General features: G+C 36.4%; 1 protein-coding gene across 10 annotated transcripts in view; it reads right to left on the bottom strand.

Moving 5' to 3' along the window:
* NR3C1 (nuclear receptor subfamily 3 group C member 1) overlaps positions 1-16170 on the bottom strand; it is a 93879-nt gene that overhangs the window by 10936 nt on the left and 66773 nt on the right. For all 10 annotated transcript variants that reach the window (XM_015598120.2, XM_015598123.2, XM_015598125.2 and 7 more), the window contains exons 4-7: positions 10872-10988; positions 8036-8314; positions 6536-6680; positions 2741-2871 (exon numbers count right to left, since the gene is read on the bottom strand). In XM_015598120.2, coding sequence (XP_015453606.1) covers positions 2741-2871; positions 6536-6680; positions 8036-8314; positions 10872-10988 — 672 coding nt within the window. The remainder of the gene's footprint in view (positions 1-2740; positions 2872-6535; positions 6681-8035; positions 8315-10871; positions 10989-16170) is intronic.

The raw sequence follows: 16170 nt of genomic DNA, 5'->3' as shown, positions 1-16170 counted from the left end.
GAATGTGTGTTTTCTTTTAGCATACCTTGTCGTATTTTGCTGAAAGCTGGAAATGATGTGTCACAGCTGAAGTATTTAGGTTTTCAGTGTGAGGATTGATGTCAGTCTGGCGCTATTATGTTGGATCCCTGTTGATATGGTGTTGGGATGTATAGTGTTTTATACCTTTGATTAAACCTCAGTTTTTTTAGGAGGGTTGGTCCCTGGGCTGTGTCCTTCAGAAGTGTTTCTGAATCTCTTTTTTTTCTTTCTTCCTTTCCCCCAGATCAAACTTTGTTACAGCAGGTTTCCTTAGGGACAGAAACATGAGGAGCTCTTTTTCTTACTGTCACAGTGAGAATCTGGTAAGGGTTCTGGAGCTAGAACCCAAGACAGTAAGGGGGGACAACCCCTCCGCCCCCCGAGACTGGGTCCCCAGGAATTTTGAACTCTCCAGCTCCTCATTCAGTCTCCAGAATTCAGCAAAATTACCTTCAGTGTTCCTGACAGTTCCTAGCTCCAGCAGCTTCTGTTCCCAATAAGCTGATCTTGGCCATGCTTCTCTATATCTGCCCATTTCTCTAGATGGAGGTGGGGATTTGCCTTGTGATCTCAGTTTGCTGACTGATCTAAGAAAAGTCACTGTTTTTCAGTTTGTTCAGCTTTTCCTTGTTGTGAGGATAAGTGTGAAAATATCCAAGCTGTTTATTTGCCAGAGCTGAAACTGGAAGTCCACCTTCATTTTTCAATTTTTCCTTAGCATTTTGAAAACCATCATTCCATTTTCTTCAATTGCTGCTGTTCTGTTAAATTGCCTCCTTTGAAGATCTTTTTTTCTCTGCCTATTCAGTGATTTTCTTGTTAACCTTGCTGTTCATTCAGCCAGATTTTACTAATATATTAGGTGGAATTCATTACACTGCCTGGATATAGGGGTTTGGGTTTTTTAAAAGCTCTGGAAAGTTTTCAGCCATTATCTCTTCATATGCCTTTTCCTAGTCTCACTTTTCATTTTGGATCTCATGATTATGTTATACCAGAGCATTTTTCAGCTGGTGCACTGTAAATGGGTTACCAAAGTGTTAAGATAATTTGCTGTGCTGTACAAATGCTATTTTTTATGTTCATTATGACATGGAAATTTCGAGTCGTGAAGCATTGTTTTAGACCTCCTTCAATCATGCCTCTTATCCTCTTACTCGTTTACATACATCACACACACATGCATTTAGAAATTCTGGCTTATTCAGATTTTTTATTTAAACTGAATTTATTTAATTTAAATGTCTCTTCAGATGTGTTTGATATGCTTTTAGATCCATCTATTGTTTTTTTCAATTATACTTCCAACTCTATCTTTAAACTTACTAAATATACCAACTTCCAGGCTCTGAAAATACTCCCTAAGAGAAAGCTAGCTTACCTCTTTGGGTTCCTGCCTACACTTAGTTTTCGTCCAGCGTTTTTTGTGAGAGGTTAGGTAGGGTACTATTTCAGTAATCTATCAGAGTAGAAGTCTAATTACCTTGTGATGCTATTTTTAAAAAAATACCAGTGCTACATACTAGTTCAATTTTTTCTTATCTACAATTTAAAAAATACATATAGTTCAGTTAGTCCGATATATATAAAACTTTAATAACTTTTTTTTAAACAAATAAGATTGGTTAATATCTTGGCCCTGACTTATACTTGCATGTTATCAATCATGACAGAGCTTTTGTTTACTCAAATAACACCAAGCTCACTCCTTTAACAAGTCTACTGCTGTGGGTAATGTTAAAAGTCTCTAGCAATGATCTTTACCTTTAGGCTTTTTAATGGGTTGTGGAAAATGCCCTTGCCTTGATTCAGTATTATTAATATGTTTTAAATCCATGAAAATAAAACAATTTTGTAGAACAAAGATAGTATGAAAGCATTATAAAAGCTTAAATAGTCATGTGCAATATTAACAGCTTAAAGTTATTTGACAACTTGGAAACCAGTTACTACGGAATGAAGGCTTTAAGAAAAATTGCAAATATCCTTATTTATATGTGAAAAAAGGTATTCAGCCATCAACTCAGTATTTTATAAACACTAACTCCATACATAATTTTTACTGGCATAGCCAACTGGTTCACATTCTTTTATATTTATATTTGTCCTACTATAGACAAGATACTTTGTATTTTTCAAAAGCTTTCTAGTCTTAACTAATGCCTTTGCTAGCTGTAAGTAGTCTATTATATATACCAGAAACTTTATAAAACAATCTTGAAAGTTTATCTAAACTTTTATTGCTGTTTTCTAGATGGAATACCTCTGTCCAGAAGTCCAGCTCCAGTGCTGCATTAACCAATCCTCTAATAGTAATCAAGCATGTCGTTTTTTTTTTTCCCATAATGTCTTATACCCAGTAACACTAAGTAAAATTTTTGATTAATGTAGTAACAATGTAGTAGAAACAAAAATCATTTGTTAGTTTTCTTTCTCCATGTCTCCCATAGAGGCAGGTGGAGGACGTCTATACACATTCAACAGAGACTCCTGTGCAGCTCATATACCTCTGTTTCTCCACGACACCTATTTGTCTTATTAATCTTGGTATCATTGGCTGTGCCTTTCTAAAATTTTAACGTTTATGAAAACCTATCTGGCCAGCAGGAAATAATAGTAGTATCATATAGTATAATAGCATAATATTGCTATGCATACAAATCAAACATCAACATTTCATGCTTTTGACATATTTAGAAGTGAAAGGTGGTCCACAAACCTGAAGAGAGAAGCAGTAAGGTTTTCATGCAGAGATACTCTTCATAAGATACCTGAAGCCTGTTTAACTCAGAGGAAACAAACAGCATGTGTTTGCATTGGTCATACATGCAGGGTAGAGCCATCCTCTGCCTGTGAAAGACAAATATCAGTGTTCGAATTAGGAAAATAGTGCTTCTTCCAAAAATGTATGTTTTATTTTGCAAAACTGAGTGCATAAAGGAAAACTTGTTACTATTAAGGTCAGAATTTCGAAAACTTTCCTTAAACTTGGGTTTAGATACTGAGTAGTATCTAAGATACTCAGTAACATAATTTTACATTGGAGAAATTATTTTTCTATCATGCGTGCCATGTATTGTTTACTTCAGTGTTTAGAATTTATTATTCCTATAGAATTTATTACCGCTTGTTCGTTTAAATCAAGGTTTTATGGTAGCATTTGAATATGGCCAACTAGATAACACAGTGTTAGGTCCTACCCATTTAAAAACCAAAAGGCTTTTGTTTTTTTTTTTTGTTTTACAGAGGCACCTTCCCAATCTCTTAACAGGAATTATACACTCCTTTTCTGACAAGTATCTTTTTCTCCTTTGGTTTCTAATACATAGTAACTTCAACAAAGTTATAAGTAGTAGAGTAAAAAAGTATTTTCCCCAATATCCTGACCTAAGGACAATGATGAGAGACTGTCTTACAGCTACCTGGATGGTCAGAACTTGAATGTGTACTTTCTGACATCCAGAATCTGCCTATTGCGGACACCAGAGCACTATGGAAAACACAGTGAGCTAAAAGAGCAGAAGGCCTGCCCATCTCATACACAAAAAAGAATGTGAAGTCAGAATGGCCTCTTCAAAACTACTGTTCGTATAAACCCTTTATCTTCCAAAAGAGCTGAACACTGAGAAAATTTTTCTGTAATTCCTACTATGTTTAAGGAATGTATGTGGTTATGCTGTGACTGTTTAAATTTGAGTATTGCCAAAATAAAAACCCTGAGTTAATTTTATAAAAGAGGATAAACCATTGTTTCATATAAATCTCTGTTCAGTTTTAATCCCGATTAAATGACTTCAAATTGCTTTTTAGAAAGTGACTATAAGTAAGCATGGTTGGAGTCAACAAGTACTTAGAAATTGAAAATGTCTCTGAGTTTACACATATTTATCAGTTAAAATTTTATTGAAGAAAAATCTTGTTAAATTGTGATGGGGCGGTTCGAACAGTCTTCTTTTTGGCAACGAAGTGACTTTCTGACACAGAGGCCTTACGAGTGTCTGTGTGGAGGCCTGGTCTGGCCAAGCACACACAGTGCCTATTAGCTAAGAGCAGAGACACTGCCCTTTCTGGGAATACAAAGATTGCAGCACATATATTTCCCATGTCTCTTGTCATCTTGCTTCTCACTGTGAGGCTTGGTCCTTCTCCAGGTCTCACTCAGTTCAAATGACACCTCCTCTAAGAAAGCCATTAACTACCCTATCTGAAATAGACCGCTCTCTAGTAAAAACTATCACAATCTGAAATTATTTTATTTAGTGGTTATGTGTTTCTCCAGCTAGAATGTAAGCAGTAAAGATAAGGAACCTTGTTTGTCTCGTTCTCTGTTATATTCCTTTGCTAATATGTACCAGGTAACATATTAGGGGTATGATGAGTAATAGTTGTTCCCCTCTAATCCATTCTCCATCATGTTATTCTCTTTTTTAAAACCTTCCACTGGTTTCTTCTAGGATAAAATCTAAACTCTGTATCATGGCCTACAAGATTCTGCTCGAATTGGCCCCTGTCCACTTCTCTAAACTCATACAGTATCCTCCATGGCTTTCTCTCAATTCCTCACACATGCTAAGGTTGTTTCCAGCCTTTGTACACTCATTTCTTCTGCCCAGGATGCCCTACCTTCCACACAGCTTGTTCTGTTTAGAAAGGTCTTTCCATGGTCCCCGAATCTAACAGCTCTCTCCCCTCAGTCCCTATTATACCTGAAATAACTTTGGTCATTTATTTGAATTTCCCCATCAGACCGTTAGCAGGGCCCTCATCTGTTGTGCTTATTGTTCTAGCTGAAGCTCCTACCAGGCGCTTGGTAAGTACTCATATAACCCTGAGTGCATACCATGCTAGAAAGTAAGCATCTTTAACTCAGTAGCTCAGCCAGCTAACCTAACACCTGAAATCTCTGCTTTAGGTAGTTCCCATTTGTCATGCCATATATATGGTCTTGGAATTGCCAGGTAGAATAAAGATGTACCCCACTACTTAAAGCTTCTTACATAATACCTAAGAATTTCCTTTAAAACTTTTGGAGCTAGTATCATCCAGTCTACTAAAACACTAAAAACACGAGCTTACTACATCATAATGCAGGCCCTCCCCTTTAACACTCGGCTCAAATAGATGCTATTCTATAACTTCTACGCATTATTTTTGTGCCAGGCATACCCAAGAGATAAAACAATGTTTGCTTGATATTCACAGAATGTTTCAGCTGTCTTCATTACATTCAAGTCTCCTTTTCTCTTCCCTCCAAATATTCTGTTCATCAACTGAGGCTAATTTCCAAACTCCTTGCCATTCTGCACATATTTAAAGTTGTCACTGGTACTTTTAATATGGCATCCAGTTATGAACACAAACTACTAATGATGCTTGACTCATGTGGAGGACAATGGGACTATTCTACTAATGTGGTTCAAGATTTCATTAACTTTTTGAACCCCTGCCAACAGTAAGTACCCAGAGATCACAAATAAATATACATCTGTTTTCCCCCAAACACAAATCCCCTTCATTTTTCACTCTGCTCTGGCCATGGGTAGATATGTGATAGTGTGTATCCCTGTATGTATTCTAATAAAGGAGATTAGCCATGGGCACAAAAAGTAGTAACAGAAGGTAGAAAGTGATATGAGCTTGAGATAGATAGCAGAGAGGTCTTTTATGGTGATATGCACATCACAAACTGAGGGTATGTTCGAGGAATGGATCACCTGAGTGGGAATGATGAACAGGTGAAGGAGAACAAAGAGAGAAAGGGAGGCCAGGTTATGGGAAGCCAGAAACCATGCTGAGTGTACTGGGTGTTTAGCGAGGGGACACTGAAGACATCTGTGTGTTGGGGAGATACGTGAGCAATGGTGCTTTAGGAAGAAAAAATTTGTCAGCATGATAGGATACACTGGAGGCAGAAAATGAGTTCAGAATCCACTGTAATATGAGGTAAGTGGGAATGGACATCTGAAATATTTCAGATAAAAGCATGGGCCTAGACAGCCAGAGGACAGTTGATTTATAAAATCTTAAAACTAATTAAAAATTCTTGTTCCCAATTCTGTCCAAGTCATAAACGTTGAGTGAGTCTTGCTATGCAAAGAGATACCTTGTGTCTCTGGGTCCATACCCACTACTCCCTCATCTATAACTGTCCCTACTGAAAGTGAGATGAACAAGAATTGTATCGTGTTCCTTTTCCTTTCTGGAATAAAGTTATGTAATTAAAACAATGCCACCATAAAACTGCTATAGACTTTACTGACCCCAGAGATGCTCATGGTTTAAATAGTATCATTAATACGTCCTGGAGCAGTAAAAATGCCACATGTACATTTGCTCCACATTATACTTGGCTAACCTAAAACGTTGATAAGCTACTCTCTTTCAAATTTGCCCAATTCCAAGATACTTGGTGGCATTGAGTCAGTCCTGAATGATCACATTAGCAGTCCATCAGGAAAACAGCTGGTTAAAGCTACCCTATGAACACAAGGAAAAGGACTCACAAATGACTTACTCATTAATAATCAAGTCAGGAGCAAAACACAGCAGGTTTGCACTTGACTGTCTATATGATCTCCATCCCAGGGCAAATGCCATGAGGAACATCCATGAATATTGCAGTAGGATCATTTGGTCATCCAGGTGTAAGTTCCTGAATCCTAAATTAAAAGAAAGAAAAGTGTGAGGAAAACTAGGTGCCAAAGAGAAGATCATCTCTCTCAGAACTGCCAAAGACCAGATATGAATTAGTCTTGTTTTGCGGGACCTCTAACAAAGTGGGCTCAGTCTTCCTTTGTCATGTGACAAGACCTCAGTACTTTTTAATAGCATTCCATGTTTGAAAACTTGAGTAGCCAGTTTTTGGCACCTTTTGCCTATTTAAGTAAACATGAACTAAACAGTCAAACAGAAAGCCAAGAGTCCTGACTTGGGACATTACTCTTTCTCCCCTGACAGAGTAGGAATGACAGCAGATCAGGCCACTTTATTCTTGTCCTAACCGTGTGTGATAAGTCCCCTCTAAATGTAAAGTCAGGGTGGACACTAACGCTGACTTCTGCTATTTCACATCAAGTTCTAATAGGGCAACTTTTATTTCAAACTATCTTACAAATTAGATTAACTAGAATTTACATTAAATGCGTACCATTTTATGTAGTGGAGTTAAAATCATTTTACTTTAATACATAATGTCAACATGCTTGATTTTTAAAAACAATACATTGAAGGAAAACAAACTTGAATTCTTAGAAATATTATACATTTTCTTCCCCTACTTAAGTGTAAAAGGAAGTCTGAGTAAGTCCTGTAACTCTAGTTCAGGACTTGTGTTATAATGTCCTATGTCTGTTACTATCCTCTGAATAACTATCTGAAAAGTAGGAGCAGTGTAAAACTTTTATTATAGACTCTCCATTCTCCCATATTTACCTGGCTTTCCCTTTGTTAGTCCCTAGAACTAACAAGGAGACCAGGGTGACAAAGAGCCAGAGTGTTTTTAAGAAACAGACTCATAGATAAAAGAGAGCAAACTGGAGATTGCCAGATGGGAGAAGGATGAATGCCAAAGGTGAATAAGAAGTACAGACTCTATACTGGTTCAGCACGGGGAATAAAGTCAGTAAGATCTTTGCATGGTGACAGATGGTTATTAGATAATATCATGGCTGTCACATCATAAGGTACAAATGTAGAATCACCATATTGTACACCTGAAACTAAGTTTCTTTCCTTTTTTTTTTTTTAAGGTGAGGCAACCGTTGGTTGACCTCACAGATTGCAAGGACCTTGTCAGCTTAGAATCCCTTACTATTTTTATTTTTTTATGCTTATAGCACCAGGTTTTCCTAGGTGGTCTCCCATCCAAGTACTAACCAGGCCTGATCCTGCTTAGCTTCTGAGATCAGACAGGATCGGGCTTGTTCAGTGCGGCATGGGTCGTAGACAAAACTAAGTTTTAAAAAAGGAAAATACATAGGTTTGTACCTTAGCTGTGTCATTTTTTGCATCTTACCTGGTATCGCCTTGGCCCATTTCACTGCTGCAATCACTTGCCGCCCGCCTAACATATTAAGCGTGCTCATGATCCGCCATGTCGAATCTGGAGCAGAGCTGTCATAGCCTGCATATAACACCTCAGGTTCGATGACCTCCAACAGTGACACCAGGGTGGGCGTGAGTTGCGGCAGTGTTGCAGGAACTATTGTTTTGTTGGCGGGATTTTCAGAGGTTTCTTGTGAGATTCCTGTAGTGGCCTGCTGAATTCCTTTTATCTTTTTCTTTGTTTTTCGAGCTATAGGTATGAAAAAAATACACAGAAATGAGTTGCAATAGGAAGGTTAGGTGGAACAGTTTATTCAACAGGTATCTTACTTTCTAAAACTATTTAGATTAAAAGAGAAATGTTTTATTTATGATAAAGTGACATGGAGTAAGAAAAACTTTTTTTCCCCTGAAAGCAAAGGACAAAGAGAAACCCATGCATATATTAGTTTCCTCTACAAATATGCTAGTTACTTTTTCATTAGTTATTTTTTATACAAAATTGAGTGTCTTATTATGGTAAAGCAATATAAATAAATCACTTCTGTAGAGTCTTCCATAAATTAATCTTTTGCTCCAAAGTCAAAATTTTCATTGGTTATATAAGGCAAATTACTTTTACTATCAATTGAAAGAAAGAATCTAAGCTTGTGATACCAGACCGGAAACTGTGGCTCAGGGTTAATCCAAATTACAGTAATATATATAGTGAAATAGAGCTATACTATTTATATACACTGCACAAGGTACCCTTCACATCAAGATGGGAAGATGATATAGCAGATCACATGCTAAAGATAGTTCTAACAGCAGAAAAATCTACCTTTTTTTACCTTTTTTTTTTTTTTTAACCTGTAACGATGGGTATTACTTGGGCCTAAAAACATTTGGAAAAATAAAAAAACTTTACATTTCTCCACATGAATTATCAGTGGGTAATTTCTCTTTTATAAGAGATTATATTGATGATTCTATAAACCTAAATTTTACAAATCCATTTTCCTATATATATGTATCAACAATAAACTAAAGCCATCTTTGACTTAGTATGGAACAACGTAATCAAATTACAACATGGATGCTGTAGACTTCTAATAAACGTAGACATACTCTTTATCTGTTTTAGTGACAAATAAGAATTATACTTTTTTAGTATGTGTGCTGCATAGTATTCTTAAAGAGAATGTACTCAGAGCTCCAAGGAAGGGCAAGAAATGCGCCTGGCTTAGTTTTCAAAGATATAAGCCATTTTGCTAAAGGAAAAGGTGATCATATTTTAAATAGGTTGTGGATGATAGGTATTATGGGCAGGAACTGTATCTGGTGTTAGAAAGGGGAAAAAAAAGCCCGTTGTTTACATTAAGTAGAATGGTCCCATTTCTTACTGTGCTGAATGTGGTCCTAAGAAGTTTTAAGAATTTTTAGTTAACATTTCAAAACAGAAACAGGGTCATGATAGATCTAATTTATTTCACCATGGTCACCTGCAGACAAGGTATGGTGTAAAGAACATGAATCTGAAACCAACATGGCTGAATTTCAGGTATCTGTGCAAGTTATTCCCTGGGCCTTAGTTTCTTCTTGGGTAAAATGAAGATAATATTAGTACCTACCTCCCAGGGAGGTTGAGAACTGAATCTAGTAAAATATGTAAAATGCTTAGAAAAGTTTCTGGCACACATTAAGTGCTATTATAAGAGCTGTCAGTACCTCACTGGTAGGGGATAGAGTTTTAGAATATTTTGAGTTTAGACTTTATTGCTCCTATAAAGGAGCAATAAAGTTTAGAAAAAGGAAGAGCTCCCATACACCCTTCAAACAACAAAGGTGTCTCACTGACACCCAGGTCTCAAAATCATGGAATGTGCTTGTCGACACAGTAAAAGAACATGCATGGCCCAAATCAGTATACTGAAGGAGTACTGTAAAAACCTCAAATAACCATAACTTTAAATTGTATAAAATGTGTTCCTATACTCCACATTAGAACAGAGAAGGATAATGACAAGGTAAAGGACTTTAAAAAATCTTCTGTGACTCGGTAACCAATTTCTTAAAACTATCCATAATCCTAAATGAGGGAACTGATGCTTCTGAATAAAGCTCAAAAAGAATGCACAATTGTGTCACACTGACTAAAGCAAGAAAGTGTACTAATGTGTTTTCATATAACTTTGGCAAGGATTTTTAACTGAATTAGTTAAGCAATCTGTGTTTTAAACAATTTAGTTAATGAGATCTTTACTCTATATAAAGTTCCTCACTCCTTGGCACATATAGTAGATGAGCAGTCAATATGTGATCTCTACAGAAGTGTTCAGGAGTCTGTGGCAGCTCCACTTCTTTCTTAATAAAAGTAAAGATCTTAATATTTTAAAGCTGACTTTTAAATTATAGGTATGAAATCTGATAATGTCATAAGCCTCCTTGCTAGTTTCAGGTTTTTTTACTTGAAAAACATAAAACCCACCCAGTGCCACCCTGAAGAGTTCCCCCGCCTGCCCCGCAGATCTATAAAAGTAACACTGCTTCAAGTTCTGTAAGTTTCATTATTATATAATTTCCTTCTTAGTATAAAGTCTGGCTATACTGAATTCTGTAATAAGAGCTGGTGAATAATGAAATATTCATTAAAGATTCCTACTCTCTATTATTGCTCATAATAATATTGCTTATAATAATATTATTGCTTTATATTATTCCTACTTTATATTATTATACTTAAATAAATTATTACATCACCTATTTTAAAAAGTAAAATGATAAATTCTTATACTATGCAGAGACAATTCACGTAGTTACATTACCTTCCAGGTTCATTCCAGCTTGAAGACATTTTCGATAACGGCATGCTGGGCAGTTTTTTCTTCTAATTTTGTCAATGATACAATCATTTCTTCCAGCACAAAGATAATTGTGCTGTCCTATATGGAAAATAAAGGCACTGTTAAAATATCACCTGTCTTTTAAAGGATATTTTTCTGGCGCGACTCTTTCTGTTTTTGTTTTAGGTGGATCATAGTCAAGGCATTGATTAAGGAAGGTACAGTGTACGTGTTTACATTGCCATTACAAAGTTGAAAGTTCAACTAAAAAAGGTCTCTTATTCTGTTCAACAAATTAAACGTAATTCATTAAAAAAACACTTTATGGAAGAATATAGAAAACTGCAGAAACCATAAGTGTACCACCTAATAAATTTTCATGAGCACTTCTACGTAACAGCGCTCAGATCAAGAAGCAGAACAGGACCTTAAAAGCCCTCTTCTTGCCCCTTTCCACTTACTACCCACGGAGAATAACCTCTTCCTTGGTAAACTGTGCTTTAAAAAGTTTCTTTTAACAGTTACAGAAGATGTCTGTAATCACCATTTTATTATGACTTCTGACCTAATGCTAAGCAGGACTAAGGAAACTGTCTTAAAAATACTGAGAGTCCCAAAGGGAAAATGACTTTCATTCAACATTATGCCACCACATGCAATAAAATATGCTCCCTTCCCAATTTTAAATGAAGCGATAGGTAAATACAGAAGTTTGTTAATTATTTCATATACTTTTAGAATATAAGAATGTTTGAATTCACCATTGACCCCCAAATACTAATTTAAAGACCACTACTGTCTAAAGTCTTCTGGTACGCAGTTATTAAATAATGTGTTAGAGGCAGAAGTACAGTTTTCACTTGGCAAAAAATTTCAAGGAAAATTTAAAAGGAAAAGACTGAAAGTCTCCCACCATTCCCATATGCACATTCTTGTCGTTTTCTTTTAATCTGTTATTGAGTGTTGAAGAAAACTATTGGAGGATATGTTGGCTTGGCAAAAACTGAAAGGACTCTCCTACATGAGACCAGCACACCTAAATACACTAGATGAGGGATCCCTAACCTGTTAGGGACAGGGTAGTACAGCAGGAGATGAGCGGCAGGCAAGTGAGCGAAGCTTCATCTATATTTGCAGTTGCTCCCCAGCACTTAGCATCACAGCCTCAGCTCCACCTCAGGTCATCAGGCATTAGATTCTCATAAGAGCATCGCTCCCTGATGCCAAAAAGGTTGGGCACTGCTACTCTAGATAACTCAGAGCCCATGCACCTTATACTGCAGGCTACAGTCTTCATTGGACTGCAAGCTATTTCTCTGCTCAAAAATAAATCATACTCAAAAGAAAAAAATTCACTAGGTTGAATATACCTGGTTCTGATGTTTGGGGCCAGATCCTTTATACTTAGGACAACCTAAGACTTGCCTTGGATGAAAACATACTATATTTACTTCGTCCTAATATGATAAATGACAACAATCTTTAAGCGTTAGTTTTGGGTAGGTAATTAACTGTATCAGGTTCAATTCTTTGTGAGAAATAGGCCACAGAGTTGACTAAGGGCCTACAGTTCAGCTTTGTTCCAGAGCTGCTTTCCAGTGCCAAATGTTTGTACCAGCTGTTTCGATTCCTTTCTGTGTTGTGTAAGTTTCCTAGCTGCTGTACTTGAACATGAAATGCAAGCACCAAACCAATAATTCTATCCTCTTTTAAAGAAACAATAGCTGTATCAATAGTTGAAGCAGTTATAAAGAAGTTCTACTCCATAACAATACCGCCAAACCACTGTCCTGCAGTTACTGGAAGAGACAACTGAAAAAATTACTCACTGGCTAAAAAGAAAATGTTTAATTATATCCAACCAAAATCAGAATGTGCATATTATGCTAATAATGATTTCTTTATCCCAGATATGTCTCAAGCACATCTAAGAATGTGAACTATAGGATCAGGGGGCATTGTATCTTTAAGTTAAAATTATTCCTATCTGGTTATTAGTATGAAGTTGGGCAAGTCTGTCTATGTCTTGTCTATAAAACAAGTAGTTTCAACTAGTCACTATTTTATAAGGCATGGGCATGAACCACTAATAGTCATTCCCTGTCAAACGTTTCGATAAGACAATGAGACATCTTAGTTTAGAGTGTCTGTGTCTCACATCACTTGGTAAATTCCCTAACTCATAGAGAGTAGATATCAAAAGAAAAGCTTTCAAGCTAGCTGGAATTTAACATTGTTTTGTTTGCATTGTATTTATTTTTGTGGTTAAAATCTATTTTTGGCAGATGATTCTGATTTCTATTTATGGTAGGTGTGGTAGTCAGCCTCCACGATGGCCTCCAAGGGTCTCTGTGTAGTCCCTCCCGTACTATACCAGGATTGGTCTGTGTGGACAATGAAATAACACAGAAGTGACAGTACGTCACATCTGAGATTAAGTTATAAAGTTTGCATATTGGACACACTCTCTTGTGGATCATTTGTTTTGAGGGATGCCAACTGACAGCAGCCCTAGAGGAGGCCCACGTAGTGAGGAAATGAAGCTTCCTGCCGAAAGCAGTGTGAATAGGGTGAACTTTCAGATGATTGCAGCCCCCACTGACAGTCTGACTGTAACCTCATGGGAGTCCCAGGACGATGCAGCTAAGAAGCTGCTCCCAAATTCCTGACTCTCAGAAAATGCATGACTTAATAACTGCTTCTTGGTTTAATCCATTAACTTTGGGGGTAACTTGTTATATTACAATAGATAATTAATACAGTAAGGACAGTAAAGTTTTTTTTTTTTTTAATCTTTAAAAGAGAGCGATCCAAGAAAAATGTTAAGTAAGTAAGAGGACAGTGATGCATACCTACCTGATCATGGAAGTGGTACAGGAAATGAGTGACACAGCAAAGGGCATATTCTAGGCTTTTTTGCAGTTTGTAACCCTATTTAATGTATCCAACTTTTAAATGTGAACTGTGACTGTCAGCTTGAGCTTATCGGCTCTCAGAAACTGTGTGGTGTAGTGGAAAGTGCACTGGTAAGGTGCCAGGAAGCCCTTGATCTGAATCACAGCTTTATTTCTTAGCTGTATGATCTCAGTAATGTTTGTTAACTTTTCTGAGCCTCTGCTTCCCCATTTGTAAAGCTGGAAAATTAGCAACTATCCGACTGGGCTTCTGCAGGGGTTAAAGGCAATTGTGTAGAAGATTCTTACAGTAGTGCCTAGCATATTGTAAGCACTCAATAAATGCTAGGTATTAAACAATTCCCTTGCAATAACTTTCATCTGTATCTAACTAGATTATAAGTTGCCAGGTGACAAAATTTTTTCATACACCTCTCAGAGTTAGTGTGACATTGAGGTTAAGAGCCTGTTTGGAGACAGCTGTGTTTCAATCCTAGTTCTCCTTCCTAATTTCTCTGAGCCTCAGTTTCCTAGTCTATCAGATATGGATCATAATAGCATCTCAGGGCTCACAGAGCTGTTAAATGGTGTGACATATAGAAAACATAGTATTTGGTACATGGTAAATTAAGGGTAGCTGATGCCTACCTCTACCATGACCCACCAACAAAAGTTGGTGTACTTTTTTGTACTTTTGTACAAAGGGAACACAAGTGAAGGGACTCGGGGGGAAAAAAAAACCACTGAACCACTTACTATACATCGAAAGAAATGGAGCTATTTTTTCTGTACGCAGAAAAGCAACTCCTAGAATAGCAAATGAAAAAATCCAAAATATCTATCCTTGTTCTAGGTTGAATGGATAATAAATAAAACTTGTGCAAATTTCCTAAAAATATATGTTTGGGTATTTATTATACTATGCCAAATTTGAGATAACCTATAATTTCTAGCAAGTGTTAAAAATGGGCTGCTAAGAGTAATGTAAATTATACAAATTACATCTTTGTTATTGATATTGTTCCAAAATATGTATCTGGGATTTAAAACATATTTCCATCATGTCTAGATTGGTTATCAAAGGATTACGGAATTTTAGAGCTAGAAGGGACCTTGGAGAACATTAAAATCCAAGTAAAGGATTTACTTAACACAGTCCACATATCAAGCTTTCCCTGTTAATCCTGTAATTTAGCCATCATACTTAACTAAAATACTTAAATGACAAACATTTTGAAATAGCCTAGCTAATATTCAATGAAATTTGACCTAAAAACAAGTATAAGAATTTAATTTTAAAGCAGAGATTAAGATCAGAGGTCATATAGCCTGCAGTGGTGTTTTATTTGGGAAGTATGTTTCACTTAGTAAGTTGTATTTGGACGCTTTTAGATAGAGCATGCATGCGCTCCCTCCCCCAGCTGTATTATATTTGGCCAGAATGACATACTTGGTCTCTGTAGCATTTGAATTTGTAACCCTGTTTTAAAGAATAATTTTAGTTAAAATGGAGGAAGAATGAAAAAATATTTTTAAATACTCATTTCTTTTAAGGCTCCACTGTCATTCTGAATTTCACTTTCAAGAAGTCAATTTGTCAGTATTATTTGTTATGTACAGCAATACTGTGTTACTTTTACCACTGCATTTATATCATGGAAATAATTAAGAAAGTGAAGTAGACTGAAGAGGCTTCCTTCTCTTGGATCTGCAATAATAACAGAGGCATTGCACTAAGCAGGAGTGGGCTTACTTATGAGTGGACTCCAAAGTTGGGAGTTCCTAAACTGGTCAAAACCTACATCCTTGTGCTTGCTCCATGTGGGGTGACATGAGTAATCATACAGTTTGCTAATGAGTGAAAGAAGTAATCCAAACAAAAGAAAGTGACTCATCTAACTCTTAAGGATATGTAAATACAACTCTAGCCAAATAATAATAATCATACTATGAATGAGTAAATGATTATATTTCTTTTAAAATTAATATAATTAGAGTAATTTTTAGGTAATCTACTGAGGCTACACTGCCTTCAAACAGCTTTACCAAGAGGATTAACTGGTAATATTAGAAAATTTTAGTGATTTCTAATAATAATTTGCTATGGAAGGAATTTCCTTTTTTAAAGAGTTGATGCTATTTGTCCTTGTCAGCCAGTTGAATCCATAACAAGGGTAAAGTTTATATTAATATAATAGTCATACAGTGAAATCACCCTCTCTAAAATACCTTCTTTCCTGACCTCGGGCAGTTAATCACATGCTCCTCTGTATTATAATCTCTGTACCTTGTAATTAACTCACTTTTTACTTCAAGTAGCCTGTGACCTCCCACAGGGCAGGGATCAGGTCTTATGTTGTATTTATATCACTTAGCACAGTGCCCTG

The sequence above is a fragment of the Pteropus alecto genome, unplaced genomic scaffold (assembly GCF_000325575.1).
Source record: "Pteropus alecto unplaced genomic scaffold, ASM32557v1 scaffold78, whole genome shotgun sequence".
Classification (NCBI taxonomy): domain Eukaryota; kingdom Metazoa; phylum Chordata; class Mammalia; order Chiroptera; family Pteropodidae; genus Pteropus; species Pteropus alecto.
This window is presented reverse-complemented; position numbering and strand designations above follow the sequence as displayed.